Source organism: Streptopelia decaocto, assembly GCF_964273445.1.
Source record: "Streptopelia decaocto genome assembly, chromosome: 4".
NCBI lineage: Eukaryota > Metazoa > Chordata > Aves > Columbiformes > Columbidae > Streptopelia > Streptopelia decaocto.
Genome location: NC_138658.1, coordinates 11,200,851 through 11,216,658, shown reverse-complemented (window position 1 = coordinate 11,216,658; position 15,808 = coordinate 11,200,851). Strand labels below are relative to the sequence as shown.

Sequence of the window (15,808 nt, the reverse complement as noted above, 5' to 3'; positions counted from 1 at the left end):
TGTAGGTTTGTTTTGTTTGGTGTGTTTTTGGTGGGGTAGGGTGTTGGTTTTTTGGTTTGTTTTGGGTTTTTTTTGTTTGGTTTGTTTGTGGTTTTTTGTTTGTTTTTCTTTCTGGTCTTGTCATGAGGTAGAAGTAGAAATACACTCAAAGCAAATTTGGTAGAAAATTAAAAAATTGATAAATACTTGCAGCATTAGTTGAAAATCTGTAATGCTTATAGGTTTAGTCCTTGCTTAGGTTAAATTTCTTACTTTTAAAATAGCCATTTTACTTTTTTCCAAAGTTATCTTATATTGGGATGTTAGCTATATGAAGAGAGCTATGAGTATAGTACAAAGTTTTAAATGCTGCCTACACCAAAAGAAAGGCTTAGAGGTCATTCACTGCCCAAGATCTCATTTTCCTTCACAAAATACACCTCTCCGATGATGAGACAGCTGTACCACCAGGCTTTTTGTTAACACTTTGTTCTTAGCTTTTAATGACATATTTACACTCACCTAATATAAATAGATTAACTAAATACTACTACGATTACTGAATGCTATGATAGGAAGTTCAGGCTTTATTTTCTTAGCTTTTGAGTAACCACAAATAAATATTTGTTCACTGAATCTTATGAAAGGAATAGTAAAAAATGCATTTATAGTATTATTATATGTCATTGTGCAACCTTTTTCAAAGTACTTGCATAGTATAAATCAATCCACCTCAAAAAAGACACTAAGTGTTGAAAGAACACCTCATAGTTGAAAGAATTCATTAAGACAAAGAACTTGACAAAGTTTGAGAAGGAACAAGATACTTACATACGTACCAGGAAATCCAAAACTGTCCAAATTACCCTATTTTGGAAAGACATTAAATCCCATATTCTGAATTGTTTTATACTTTATGGGAAGTAAATTCCTTCACCTTACTTTAAAACATTTGGCACTGGGAACTCTGAGATAGGATACTGGACTAGATGATCATGGGCAGCTCTTGTACCTATTCAAGTTGACAGTAGTCAGAAAATACCTAAGCCTACCAGTTGTTTGTTCCTGGATGTTGCTGTTGCTTACAGGTGCATCTCTCTCCCCCTCCCTTTCTCTGATTCCATATTTTGCTAATTTGTTATTAATAGATTGGTGAAAAATAATCCATCCTGTCTTGATAGTCCTGCAAATATGTATCCCAGATCTACTATACAAAACAGATGATCACAGGATGAAAAATTATGCTAATCTATTACTTGTGGATTTTACACTTGCTTTAGACCTCTTGATTTGCCAGCTTCGTTCTTCAAACAGTTCAGAACCAACAAAAATATTAACACAGACAGGAAAGGACACTTGTTTAAGCTTTTGAAGCAATTCCTTTCTTTCCCGTATCCAGTTAACAGGAAATTTCTGGTTTGTTGACTTGGATGGTATTTGGCAAGGAACCCATAGAATGTGTCTTTGGCACAATTAATGAAATCCGAGAAGGGAAAATAAAAATAATTGACAGTGGAAGGAAGCACTCAGAATGCTGGATGCACAAGCAATCTGTAAAGTAATCCTGACCATTGTTAATTCGAATTCAGAATGCTGCAGGAATATAAAGGTATTCTCAACTGTTACTCAATAAATAACATGGTTTGTAAGCTAAGTCAGCCAAAGAAACTAAATAGGATTTACACTCAAGGTAACCGACAAGCTACCTTGTTTTTCCATTGTTGTACCCTGAACACAGTGTCTTATACCCTCTGTAGGGGCGGCTGGCCGTGGCAGGTTGCACTTCGACTGAAATCTTCTCATGGTGATGGAAGACTCTTGTGTGGTGCTACTCTCATCAGCAGCTGCTGGGTCCTCACTGCTGCACACTGCTTTAAAAGGTAGGTCTCTCTTCAACAGTGAAGTGTATTTTCAAACTATTTTGTTGTTCTGGGTATAAGCAAAAACATTCCCATTCAAACCCACTGAAAACTGTTTGAAGAGTTGATCTTTGGTTTTAAAAAAGCCAACCAAACAAACTTCTTTCCCCTCAAATAAAAGCAAACAAAAAACCTAACATATTGAAATTATTCTGGTTATCATTCACAAGATTTATATTCATAATTTGAGTGTTTCCATGACAAAATACAGACAATACTTATGACATTTGAACACAATTTTCTGTTGCAACAAAACTGCAGTTTATGACTTTCAGATTATAGTGAAGACAACTGAGGAAACAAACACAGGAACTGTAGTATTTCAAGTTACTGATAATGATAGATATTGGCAGTGATATATACTTTTACTGTAACACTGCAGTGAGTAGATGAACTAGTCTCCAAAACCCATTTTAGGGTAAAGCATTAATATGTATTTTGCTGAATCTAATGGAAAGGAAATCTGTACACTGGATGCAAGTGAGACCGAGCCGTTTTGCTTATTCTTCACAAATAGGTTTGAGCATGAACTTACACAGTAAGGAAGCTGGTCTAATATTTTAAGCTTTTGAGAGCAATTATTTCACTGGAATCCTTATGAAACATTGCAGTATGGGCTGGAATAAAAGCGCAGAAGAATGGCATTGGAGTTTTGATGGTATTTACTAGAATTTGTTTGAGTGGGCTGCAAATGTTTCAACTTCGGACTTTATACCTTTCCATTTGCACACTAATGACTAGAGTCAGGTATACTTTTACTTTTGCTTAGCACCAGATGCACATATTTTCATGTTTCATAAAAATAATTAAGGACTTTTCTTGGTAATATTTCAAGCTGAAACGTTCAAACAAAATTTCTGCCTACTTCTACTCATGTCCCAGTTGTTTCTGAGAACTATGAAAGCACTTTAGTTGCTATCATTAAATTTTATTGAAAATGGCTTCCTATTTCCCTGTTCATCATCTCTATAGTGATTACTAAAGATGCAGCTTAAGATCTTGAGAAAGCCTTTGATTAAAGGATTGAAAGCAAGTCAGTTTTTTGTTATTTTATGTCAAGGGAAGAAAAGGGGAGGTCACAGGAAAGCCAGTTATGTTTACTCAGTGCAAATCAAGATCTTAGTCACCCAGCTCTTCCAGAACACTTTCACAGAGTTCAGTGAAACATCAGTAGTCACTGTCCTGCTGCAGCTGCAGTGCATTCTTACAGTAAGCACTCCCCACAATCCATTACCTGTTCTTCCCAATGGCTTGCTTACAGAACTGCGGCTCCAACTCATTACTGAATGTGCTGCCATTCTGGCAGCTTTGCTGAACACCCAGGTGATGAGGGAGGGGTGTGGATGAACAGCAGCATGGCTGAAGCACTGGACACTGTGATACTTCCAGACTGGTGCAGCCACTCAAGGATCTCTCCAGGTGATCCTAAAACTATTGCATGTGGTCTCAGGGACCCAACTATTGTTTCACCACAGATGTTGCACTTAAAACTGTGCAACCTAGATCCTAAGCATGCAACTCTGACAGCCTGTGGACCCACTACTTTAAAGGAGAGAAGGCACCTTTAGCTCTGAGTTGACATTAGACAGACTGCACTGAACTTTCTAATGATCTCAGAGTGATTTTAAGAGGCTAGGTTTCCAAGAGCTATCTATAGATCAAGCGCCTTCTTCAAATATTTTCCACAGACGGACAAGAGAAAGGCCAGTATACCATTTCTCATATCCTGGGAATTGGAACACCATTTAAATAACAAAAATGAGCTCATTTGCACTATGGATAAAAATTCAATACAATTTTATGCATAACAATAGAAATGGTTTTCCAGGAGTATAGCAGCATTACTGGTTTCTATAATTTCAGAGACACATAATTTAAGATCAAAAATTGTTTAAAGCTATTTTTCCTTTTATAACCCACCCATCTTATTAGCAAGTTTTGTCCTGAGTGATTCTGACAGCTATAGGGAATTTGCAGGTCTATACATTAAAAAGAAACAACCTCCTCCCCCACAACAAATAAACACCACCACCAAAACTGACAAACTAACAAAAAAAAAAAAAAGGGCAAAACAAAACACACACACAAAAAACCCACTAAACCAACCAAACAAAAAACCCACACAACCACACTTGGATAATAAGAAATGAGGCATAGAAAGAAGAAAATCTTAACTACCATTATGTCATTTTAGGAAATACTGTGTTACTTGAACATTGTGCTCTTCTAATAATGTAACTCTTATTTGCTTCTTTAGGCATTTCTGAATGCCCATGTATACTTCAACATGGTCCTGGTAATTTTGTTTTGACAACTAAGGACCGTGAAGCACAGTGGAACCAAATACCTAGTAAGACACTAGAAACCAAAGCAGAACCCAGAATTAAAATCCAGTTTTCTCAAAGGCGAAGTGAATTCAGGTGTGCCCTGTATGTCAGTAGTTCATTTGACTGGCAGCAGGATGATAAGAGCACAGTGGCTGATTACTAATCCAGCCTCCACTCGGCTGGGAAATGAACCTGCTAGGAGGTGCTAAGGTCAACATTGGCAGGCTGCACTAGAGCTTAAAGGCAAGCCCAGTTCCAACAAGGGGGTAATGCCCTGAAAGTAGCATCATTTTGCACCCCTGAAGCACCCCCAGACTCCTCCTTTGCCTCCACTCTTCAAAAGTGATGTGTGTGACTCTGCCATTTCATAGGTGACTTTCAGGTGAGGAAGACTGGACACCCTTGAGCTAGATGACTTTGCCTTTTGGGTACTGATACTCTGTTACAATATTTCCACATTTGGCAAATACCAGCTACTAGAAGGGAAGAAATACAATTGTCTACAGATGAAAAAAATCAGTTTAGGAAAGACTTATTTATGTGAATGTGCACAGAAATATGGTAAATATGTCCAAATACTGTTCATTAAGCCTCTCTCTAGAAGCTTTGTACCTATTAAAGTTTCATACATTTGCATGAGAAGCAGCACTTCTCATTCTATTAAATGTTTAAAATCAGTACTTTTAATTAAGATAAACTTTCCTGGAACTCATTTCTTCAATATTCTGCTATAAATGACTATCATCCATAACACAGAGAAACATCAGGAACCTATTAAAGGGAAAACAGCTCCTTTTGTCAAAATCAAGGACATAACATTAAATAGAACCAGCAAGTTTTCTACTACACTATCTGATATATGGTTTACAGGAGAGCAAAATGCCATCTATAATTACCTTTTTCTATTTCAGAGACAGATTTCCATTGGACTACTGATTATACACATCTTCAAAATACTGTGATTGTGTTTGTTCATATGTACAAAAACTATGTCAATGTACACAATGGTTAACTTAGATGGGCAAATATTTACTGAAGGTAAAGAAGCATTCATAATGCAGAAACCAGCAGCAGAGCGCTAAAATGTGATTTGCTACAGAGAGCCCAAACCGTATGTATGTATGAGAGAGTATTGTCAGTGACCCTTTGGAAATAGTTTTGGCAGATTAGGTCAGGCAAAATATATATTTAATGCTAATGACCGTATAAATTTGTATTCCAGTGACACACAGATGTGTACCAAAACCTGTTAAAATTCTGCTTTCAAACATTCAAAGATCATACCTAGCAACACAAAATCCAGTACAGATTGGGTACAGAATCCAATTTATGATAGCTTTTAAAGGCAATGACATCAGCAGTTATAAACAATGACTGTAGCAAAAATTATTAAACTATTTAGTACCACTTACTGGCAAAGAAAACTGCATCATTGTACTTATTGGGCTCAGCTGCTCTATCACAGGTTCTTAAGTGGAATGTCATCATGGAGTTATGATATCTGAGCAGAAAAACATATCTGAGACGTCTGTAACAAGAACAATTCTTCCATTTATTTTAGTGGGAGTTTTGCATATAAATTTGAGTAATTAAAATGAAAATAATAATGCCATTTTACTGCAATAGGAAGTTAAGTACTTTCTATATCAGCTTCCATTTCTAACTTACTCTGAGGAAAATAAATCCTACTGAGTTGGCTAACACATCAGCCAAGATTGTTTGTAATCTTGCCCAGACAAGAGGTGACACCAGAGAAGTACTTAATTGGCTGTAAAACCTTAGTGTTACTAAACCCTTTACATTCTAAGCATTATGTCTGTTCTGTAAATAGATTTTGTAAAAGTGAAAAACTGTTTGATACTGTGCACCCTGACCATTCAGCTATCTGCCTCTACACTCACCTTGTTGACTTTGGAGAAGGCACAGAAGTTGTACTGTCAGTATGTAAAACATTCTATAGCTGCATGTTTTATTTATCTGTTTTTCAAATTGCACAGAGGACCAATGTCTTGATTAGCTTACACAATAAAATGAGCTACCAGGGTCTGTCAGTTTGGTTTTCATAGCATATTCAAAATGCCTTATATATAATACCATAGCATGCTTTCTGTCGAACAACCAACATTATGGGTACTTCCATGAAAAAGGTAGTCAATGTGGTCATTACACTTGCCCCTGATTTGGTAGTTTCTCTTCCTGCAAACAATTCAGAAATCTTTAAGCTGTAGTTCTAGGAAATACACTACCTATGAGGTTATACAGTCTCCATGTGAAGAGACAAAATACCATTTAATACATATAGATATTGAACTGCTGATGTAACTTTCTGCAGAACACAAGATTAAACTAAGAAATCAGATTAATTTCCCTAATATTTCCCATAACTATAGGAAAAAAATATTTTTATGTAAATATACAAATTAGGGGAAAAGTATATTTCTAACTTTGAATGCTATGGTTTTGCCAAAGCATTACTGGAAATTTTTGCACACAGGCCAGGAAAATTTGCTTTCAAGTCTTTCTATGTGTAAATGTGCTAAACTGAACTCTGAATTATAGTTTCTAATAATTCCCAGAAGCAATAACGAGCAAATATATAAAACCGATTCAGTACAAACTGGCACAGAAATGTACCAAGCATTTTATTGCAAAGGTGCACAACTTATTAATAAAAAAGTCACTTTCACAGAAATAAAACTAGAAGAAAACTGTGTTAAGAAATGCCTGTACTATATATTATATTAACACATTGGTGATGTGTGTAGCTTTACTCCTTGCTCTATTAAGGAAAGCCAAATAGATGGCAGAAGAACAAACAAAAAAGAAACTCGCCCAAGGCCACAGATCAGATCACATTACTGCTGTAAAAAATTCCCGTTTTACTGCCAGTGCCAGATTATATTTTTACTGGCTCCCACATCATAGCTCAGAGTAATAACAATAGAAGTTTGGACTGACAATTGTATACTAATTGTCTCGACAAAGTATGGTAAGATCAGCCTTTTCTGATGTAAGCTGTGTGGCAATAGTGACCCAGGAAGGATTCATCACTGTCAGAGCAGAAATTCCTGGCAGGCAGCAGATAGCAAGGATTTGACAGACAACCTATAGGGGTGCAGAGTTCAGGGTTTCACTGATGTCCTACTTTACATGGCCAAATACAGATGGATGTATATAACTCCAGAAACTACTGAAGACTGAACAGCATTTCTTACCCTGAAGAACCTCCTTACAACCAAGAAAAATAAAAGCAATATATCAGGTGCCAATCCTACTTCCAAGGAATTTTGCCATTTATTTTATCAGGAAAAGAATCAACTGTGAAGTCTCAGTGAGCTTTGTTTTTTAAAACATCAGATTTGCTTTTTTTTTTAAAAAAGCATACAAATAAATACCTTCATTCTAGAAAATTCAAAGGACTAGATTCACAACACCTGGAGACCCAGGAATCATTTTCTGCCTTTTCTGATGTTATTTTCCTATGCATGGTCTCATTTCTTAATTGGAAATTCCTAATGAAAATCGATTCAGCAATAACTTATAGAATACCAGCACTTTTGTGGTCAAAACAGAAAGATTAGTAATGTGACACATTCAAAGAGGTTTTTTCTTAAGTATCTTTGAGATAAACTTACTGATCCACAAATTAAAAAAACCTCCTGAGCTATTTTTTTTTCCCCAGGAGGAAATAATGTATTTGGTAGAAAACAAAGTATTTTTTCTCAGTTCTCCCTCCAAGACTAAAATCAGTATGAGTACTTTTAAAAACACCTCTGTAAACTTCAAAAAATCTCCATGAGTTGCATCTCTTCACTGCTGCTATAGAATTTTGATTTCCAGCCACAAGAAACCTACGGTACCTGGAGCGTATTTCACAAAGTACTGTGGAGGAAGACCTGAAAAAGCTTTGTGTTAGACAAGTGACTTCATTTCTCCTATATAGCAGGTCATCTTCAGATGCCCAGATGTTGGGCCATAGCCTACAACCCCCTCTTCTTACAAGCATAGCAGTGAAATTTTACTCACGGAATACCTGAAGAAGTGCAGAATTTGACAAAGAAAGCCTTGCAGAAAACCAGGAATACAACCCACCCTTAGAAGAAATATTCAGTGGTACAGTTATATATTGTTCAGAAGAAAACTAATATTCCTGCTTTGCCTGCTGCTCCCAAAGCAACCTTTAGTAAGCTATGGAGATCAGCACATTACTGGGGAGTATTAAAAAAAACCAAGTATAGGTTAGAAGGTGATAGAACACTGTAGCTTGTTTTCTGCACACATATTACAAATTTCCTGTTGAAGGCTATGAGGGAAAGGGAGCATAAGAAAAATATTTAGGTTAGTTTAGCCAGGTTTTGAAATAAGTAAACGCACCCAAAAATACTCCCTTGTTTGCATTTTTCTGAGCAGTGCTGTGTTTCGTGTAATCCAAAAATCTCCAAAGGCATGCACAGAAAATTCTTTTTTACAGCCACACTAATAATCTCTAAGGTATTTACCATTTAGACAATGATGTTAAAGAAATTTGGGTCATATAGATGCAAAGCAAGTCTGAGATTTACAGGCCTTCTGTCACTGACAATAGGTGGTTGTAATGCACTTATGCTTTGTTTTCTTTATTATTACTTCAGTTAATATAAGAGGCCTTTATAAAGTTATCTAAGCCTCCAAAATTTCTCAGCCAAACTACAGAGTAAGCTTGAATACTGTTTTCACTTCTGTAATTATCTGGAGTATCATAATCACGTTAGTACTCAGGTTTTCATTCTAATTACTGGCAATTTCTGCTACCATTACTAAACACATTTATGGTGCACACCTTGCTTGCCAGTAACAGCAGATGGCCATAAGAAACCTTGCCTGTGAAAATACACAAAAGGAACATAGCTCAATCTGAAACTTCATTAAAAGTTTCCTTTATATTCTTTGAGATGATACACTTGACTGTCAATCTAAACATCTGAGAAAGCACTTTTGCTCTTTACAAAAACCTTTTGGTATCATTATTTATATGAGCAATAAAGACACTGATCAAATCTGCATGCTTAGGATCTGACTTTGCATGAGTCAGCCCTATTTGTTTTCACCTCAATCTTAGATACGGCAACAACACACGGAACTATGCTGTGCGAGTTGGAGACTATCACACACTGGTACCAGAAGAGTACGAGGAAGAAATTGGAGTCCAACAGATTGTGATGCATAAAGAGTACAAGCCCAACAGCAGTGACTATGACATTGCATTGGTGAGGCTACAGGGGCCAGAGGAACAGTGTGCCAGATTCAGTACCCACGTCTTACCTGCTTGTTTGCCATTAAGGAGAGAGAGACCACAGAAAACTGCTCCGAACTGTTATATCACTGGATGGGGTGACACAGGTAAAAACGTTTTGATGATTTCCACCCACCGCTCTCATTACCTGAGGCTGCTTATTTATTAAAAAAAACAACCAACCAACCAACAAATCTAATTCTTAAAATAAGAAATGCTCAAAATAGAACGATCTTATTCTTTTCATATAGGTGAGTATTTTCTCTCCTCATCCTTAAACAGGAACCACAGCACTTTGTTTACTGAATTTAGCTGGTGTTTGAGAAATGGTGATTAACCATGTCACTCTAAATCACCGAACCAGTCACTAAAATGGCCTCATTAACACAGACAAGCATGAATGAAAAGCTTATTTGTTGCCAGGCACACCCTGTGCAGCAGTTTATCATCCCCTGCCTCAGAATAACTAACTGCTGTAATATATTTAAGGTTTTTAAGGTAAGTACAATTAGTATTTTAGAAAGGTTATTTAAATTACACTACTTCAATAGAAACGTGGACAGAAAATATACACACAATAGAATTCAAAGTTACATTTTTAGTCTTTTGTTACCACTGACATTTTCAATGAGCAGTTAGATTTAAATAAGAGAATATCTTGCCAAAATTTACAAGAACCACAATGTAATCTGCAATCCAGACTTCTGGAACAAGTTATCTTGTCACTTTTTAGGTCAGTACAAGATTCTTCCTCTTTAAATGTCATTGTCCTTTATATGTTTTACAAATTAACAACCATGTTTTACTTTCATGTTTTCATGGTGTTGAATACAGCGCAAGACAGCAACCACACTTGAGCCTTTGTTCCACTGACTCATTCAAACTGGCAAGGAAGCAAGGCCAAATATCAGTTCTTCCTCTTCACATGCATTTAATCTGTGTACACAGATGTCTGGGTCACTGTACTACAATAAAGGAGATAGACTTGTAGGGTGTTGTTTTTGCTAAAAACAATTGCTAATTCATTGCCTAGCTCTGTCTTTTTACAGAATTCAGTGAAAGTTCTGCAATATTGTTTACTTATGACATCTATTAAGTTTGCATTAGCCATGGCAATAATTTACTTCAATTACAGTAAGAAATAACATCATTGCAGTACTTTGGTTGAAATTTCACACTTACTGTGTGAATCATACTTACTTTGTAAGTATTAAGATTTTACTTACATTAAAAAAACCCTAAACAAACAAAAACACACCAAAAAAACCCAAACTATTTGCCTTAATTTCCCATGTTTGCAACTGAAAAGGAGGTGCAAGCTATAGAAAAAAGCCAAATTATTTAAATCTTGACATTTCTTAAGCAGATCAGTGCTTATACAATGCAGGATTCACTAAAAATAAAGAAAACTGAAGGACAGGTTCTGGTCACTCCTGCAAAATTAGGATTCCTTTTGATCAGGAGTCTCTTCAGTACCCTGGTACATAGAAATTACCATCACTGTAAGATTCAAACAATTCTGCCGATCTCTACTAGAGCACACTTGGGCTTGGTAACATTGGCTCCTCAGTTGAGGTGACAAGCAAGCTTGCGTGTACTTACTTGTAAGCCAATAGAGGATAAAGCGCCTCTCAGGCTGAGCTAGACTAGATATGAACTGGCAACTTAGAAATGAAGTGTTTCTATAGCTTTAGTCTCAAGACTCCCCCAAATAACTTCCCTATTCAAGTATTAGGGTATATAGTCTTCTAAAATAAACAAGGTATGTTTGGAACAAAACAAACCCAGGCACTGTAAAGGTCCAGTGAACTGAGGAATAAAGCTACATTTAAAGGTGTTGGTTTTGTTTTTGTTTTTAAAAAAGCCTCTATATTCCATATTTCCAATATCTATCTAGTATTATAGTGTTATATTTAATGCATAGTATATTTTTTCAACAGTCTTATTTTGAGTCATTTTATTTAATGACAAAACAGTGTGAATGACTGACAGCAAAAATTAGATTAACTCATATTTATGTTTCCATATTATGTTTCATAATGACACAACAATTTGTGTTGTCTTTTCAGGAAGGGCTTATTCAAGAACATTACAACAAGCTGCCATCCCCTTACTTCCCAAGAGGGTATGTGAAGAGCGTTACAAAAGAAGATTCACAGGAAGAATGCTCTGTGCTGGAAACATCCAGGAACAGAAACGTGTTGATAGCTGCCAAGGAGACAGTGGCGGACCACTGATGTGTGAACGCCCAGGGGAAAGCTGGGTTGTGTATGGTGTGACCTCCTGGGGCTATGGCTGTGGAGTGAAAGATTCTCCAGGTGTCTACACAAAAGTATCATCTTTTGTACCCTGGATAAAAAGTGTGACCAAATTATGAACATCCGTAATGAAAACCAAACTTTGTTAACAAAGTTTGAGACAGGACAACTCGAACAGCACAGACAGTGCACAGCTGGGGCCCACAGTGGGTGGAAATGGACACATTCATGTCTCTTCATTAAATCCAAGCTGTATACACACAACCTTTCCAGTTACGGGTTACTATCCAAACAAAATCCCTCTGTGTTGAGGAAGTTTATATTGCATGAACAAGTTACCATGTATTTAAAAGAAGGGGGAAAATGATAGCCAGTTTAGAGTAACATTGGAGCAGGACAGCTGGAGAGTTCACTATGAGATTCACGGCCCACAGGAAGACTCTAGTAACTCCAAGCTATTTATGTTCTGAACTTCTCTGGAATTACTTGCACATCTCAGAATCAATCTTCAGTCTAGTTTGTTTAATCACTTCTTGACTGGTATCTTATTATTCCTATGATCTTATACTTAGCCCGCTAATTTTGACTCATGTTTCATTAGATAATGAGACAGGTTGACTCCTGGTGATTAATTCTGCATATGCATTAAACATTAGAAGGAAAATAACTGTAAATAATCAGATCAACAGCTATTCTGATAAATGTTCTCACAGCTTATTGTGCATAAAATACATTCCCAAGTAAAACAGGTAGTACACCGCAAGTTAGTTTCCCTGCAAACATCCTGCACAGTTGCAAGAGCTAGATAAAAAACAAATGACCTCTTATTTTCTTCTAGAAAAATACAGTTTGTCTTCTTTCTGAAATTCCTAATTTTTAGTACATACAGCATTTCAGAGAGAATTTACTTTTCATATTTACCACTAGCTGTCAGTACAATATCAGACTAACAAATATCCAGTGCTCTCATTGCTGGCTTGGAGGGGCTTTACTCAAGTAACACAAAGAAGCTTTGCCAATCTTACAAGAGAAAGTTGGAAGTATGTACAATACAAATATTGGAGGTGTTGAGACAATACTTGTCTGAAAAGGTCTGTGAAGTCTTGAACTACTATTTTCTACACTATAATGCTTAGACAACTCTCTCCTGCTTAGTTGCAACACTGATTCAGACTGATCTTACAGGAAATATGAGAGTTATTTGAAACCAGTAATTGCAGAACACTTGTGTATCTTTTATCTAATAACTACTTAGATTTCTCACAGTGATTTATGACACTAGATTAAAAATTCAGTCATATGGTCCTTAATACCCTTTCATATTCTAAATATCATTTAGAAATACCTATGAGTTAGATAGTTTTCAGTGACTGCTATAAAATTGACATATCTTGATTTCATTTAACTCCTTTTACAAATACTGTTAGCTACTCTACAGAAACCTTAATGGATTATTATAGAAATGAACTGATTAAAAGTTACTCTTGATGAACAAGATAAATATAAAACAATTTACTGTCCTTTTAGAAAGGGCCACTGCATTGAACTTATCACACAGAACAGAGGAAATAATTATTATCTTAGTGCAACATTAATGAGTATCAGTCTTAAAAATATCTGAGACTAGAGTCAAGAGTGAAACAGGAGAGTTCAGTGGTACCTCTGCGACCCCGTCAAAGACCATTCTGTGTGCTCTACATACTATCTTAACAACAAGCTTCTTAAAAAGCTGAAACGAAAACTCTGTGGGCCATGAAGCACTCCAGTGTGACAAGTGTGGCAGATGTGTGTCACCACATAGTGACTGTACAAACTGTGACTTCAAGTGACTGTTTTCTTGTGTTTCCTATCCACATACACTCCGGCTATGACGATGTTGTGTGGCCTTTTGTGAACAAAGTGGGATGCTCGTATTCATGTTGTAAGTGAGCAATCATTCATTTCTGTATGGTTCTATGTCTCTCTGGTGTTGTAACAAATATCTAAGACAACTCAATTTACATACAAACTGGCAATGATTTGTGGAAGCCCATGTGATGAAAGACTTTGCTCTTAATTTCTCTCAGACCTCAAACTTAGTTTTCAAGTGTAATGACTAGTTTAAATATCTTGTTGGAACTGGTGCTAAACTGGTATGTGAGGTGCTTGAATATATTTTAGTTTTCTGTAATTACACACTATTTGAAATAGTGTGAAATATTAAAAACTTAATAAAATCATAGTACTGTGACCATCTACTGTTATACCTATGTGAAACACTCTGCTAGTCAACTTTAAAACCATTTATTTTTACTTATACCTAGCCCTTTTAATTAAAGGAAAGGAGAAGAAAATATGTCAAAAGGTATCAATTTGTACCATCAAAGCTTTGCTCTACAAGACCTATTATTTTGAAACTTGTGGTGAAGTAGGCTATATAGTGCAATATGTGTTGTGTACAGGGGAAATCGTAATTTTCTTTTAGAAGTTGCACCAACAAATACAATATGGGGGAGGGGAGGAACAAACAAAAACAACTCTGCATACTAAATGTAGTAAATATTTAGATTTAGTACAGTAGTTCATTAGTTTTGTTTTTTTAATAGGATGCTTTATTGTATTTTAAAATGTTGCACTACCGTTTTCATGCAGAGAGCATGTCTTTTTAGTTTCTAACATAAAATAAAATCATCTTTGTTATGCCATTCTAATTTTTGTTCAATGAGCCTGATGATGTAAATGTATACAATAAAAACTGGCACACTGACTAACTTTTATACATTAATCCTGTGGATAATGTACAAGCAGCTGCTGCAGGAACATTAGCTGAGTAAACTTCATGTGAGCTTCCATAAGTGAAAAATGGTGCTCTTGAAAATATTTTCTTCAATGCATATAGGCTTTGGGCCATTTTCTGAGGGATGGAACTTTGTTCTGTACAATGCAATTCCTACTGCTTTGTGTGCTTTAACTTAGACTAGTTAGGTGGTCATAAATAAGTTAATCCTATACTCTTAAAACTGCTTAAGATTCTTTGACTCTTGCTGCTTTCCCCTTTTTTAACATTTTTAATACATACAACGTTGCAGAAAAAAATGGTCTTCAGCCTACACTAATGGGTTCTTGTATTAAGTAAGGAGGTCACAGTGTTTATAGTGGCAGGAACTAAGACAACACTCGGCACTTCTATTCCCAGATTAGATTATCATTTTAGACACTGATGTGTAATCCAGCCAACTTCCCCAACACTGTGAAGATTGTTAGATGCAGTACCTCTGAACTTCCCAAGTTTTTTCTCCATTTTCCAGAGACTATACAGATGTCAGAAACAAATAACAGAAGCATTACTGCAACTAACACACAAAGCCTATTTAACATGAATTCATCTCAGCCCTGAACAATTTCCCAAATGGCACATTACATACAGGCACTAGACCACAGAGAAACTCATTTTATGATCATTATACGCAGAATATCTATAACCTTAGCTGTCTTATTTCCAGAAAAAGTCACAGCACTATAGTAGCTTATATTTTAAAATGCTAGTCCTGAATCAATGTTCTCCATTCTTTTCAGTGTGAGTGCAAGTATTTTGTGCTTCCAAGTGCTAGAATATTTATACTCAAGATTAAAATGCTCTTATAATTTCAGAGTGTCCATCACTAAACATAACTTACAAGAAGGCTAAAACAATTAGGCTCAAGTAGTAGATAGCAGAACAAGAAACCACCCAGAAAACAGGTAGTCTCTGGTATCAGGAAAGAATAATTTGTTTGTGCTCCAAGCTGCTAGGTAACAGCAAATGCAGTTAATGAGGCAGTAGAGACAAGACCTACCTTAGACCTACACATTAGATACCTGCTCACATGCAGTAGTGCCTATTCCATTTCTTTCCACGAAACACAGAAACTGACCATGTAACTTCCTGCAAATGCAACACCAAGCAACCACAAACTGGAAAGACTGCTTTAAAATTTGGAAGGAATATTTACCTTTATAGCAACGTAAAGGAAAAAAAAAGAATGGGTTGCATGAAAGTTGGTAAGGTGTGAGGCACTGGACGTAACTGCAGAT

The 15,808-nt window shown here is 36.2% G+C and overlaps 2 protein-coding genes across 8 annotated transcripts in view; one reads left to right on the top strand and one right to left on the bottom strand.

The window, feature by feature from the left end:
* The window catches only part of PRSS12 (serine protease 12), a 33,139-nt gene extending 18,694 nt beyond the window's left edge, over positions 1 to 14,445 (top strand). The window contains exons 9-11 of the mRNA XM_082050578.1: positions 1,737 to 1,859; positions 9,324 to 9,604; positions 11,567 to 14,445. Of these exons, the coding sequence (XP_081906704.1) occupies positions 1,737 to 1,859; positions 9,324 to 9,604; positions 11,567 to 11,874 (712 nt within the window). The 3' untranslated portion in view covers positions 11,875 to 14,445. The remainder of the gene's footprint in view (positions 1 to 1,736; positions 1,860 to 9,323; positions 9,605 to 11,566) is intronic.
* LOC309438760 (uncharacterized protein) overlaps positions 1 to 15,808 on the bottom strand; it is a 60,818-nt gene that overhangs the window by 39,689 nt on the left and 5,321 nt on the right. For 2 of the 7 annotated variants that reach the window (XR_014183855.1, XR_014183859.1), the window contains exon 4: positions 9,527 to 9,654. The exons of 4 other annotated variants lie outside the window; for them this stretch is intronic. The gene's annotated coding sequence lies outside the window, so the exon portion shown is untranslated. The remainder of the gene's footprint in view (positions 1 to 9,526; positions 9,655 to 15,808) is intronic. One more of the 7 variants, XR_014183856.1, reaches the window with a different exon arrangement.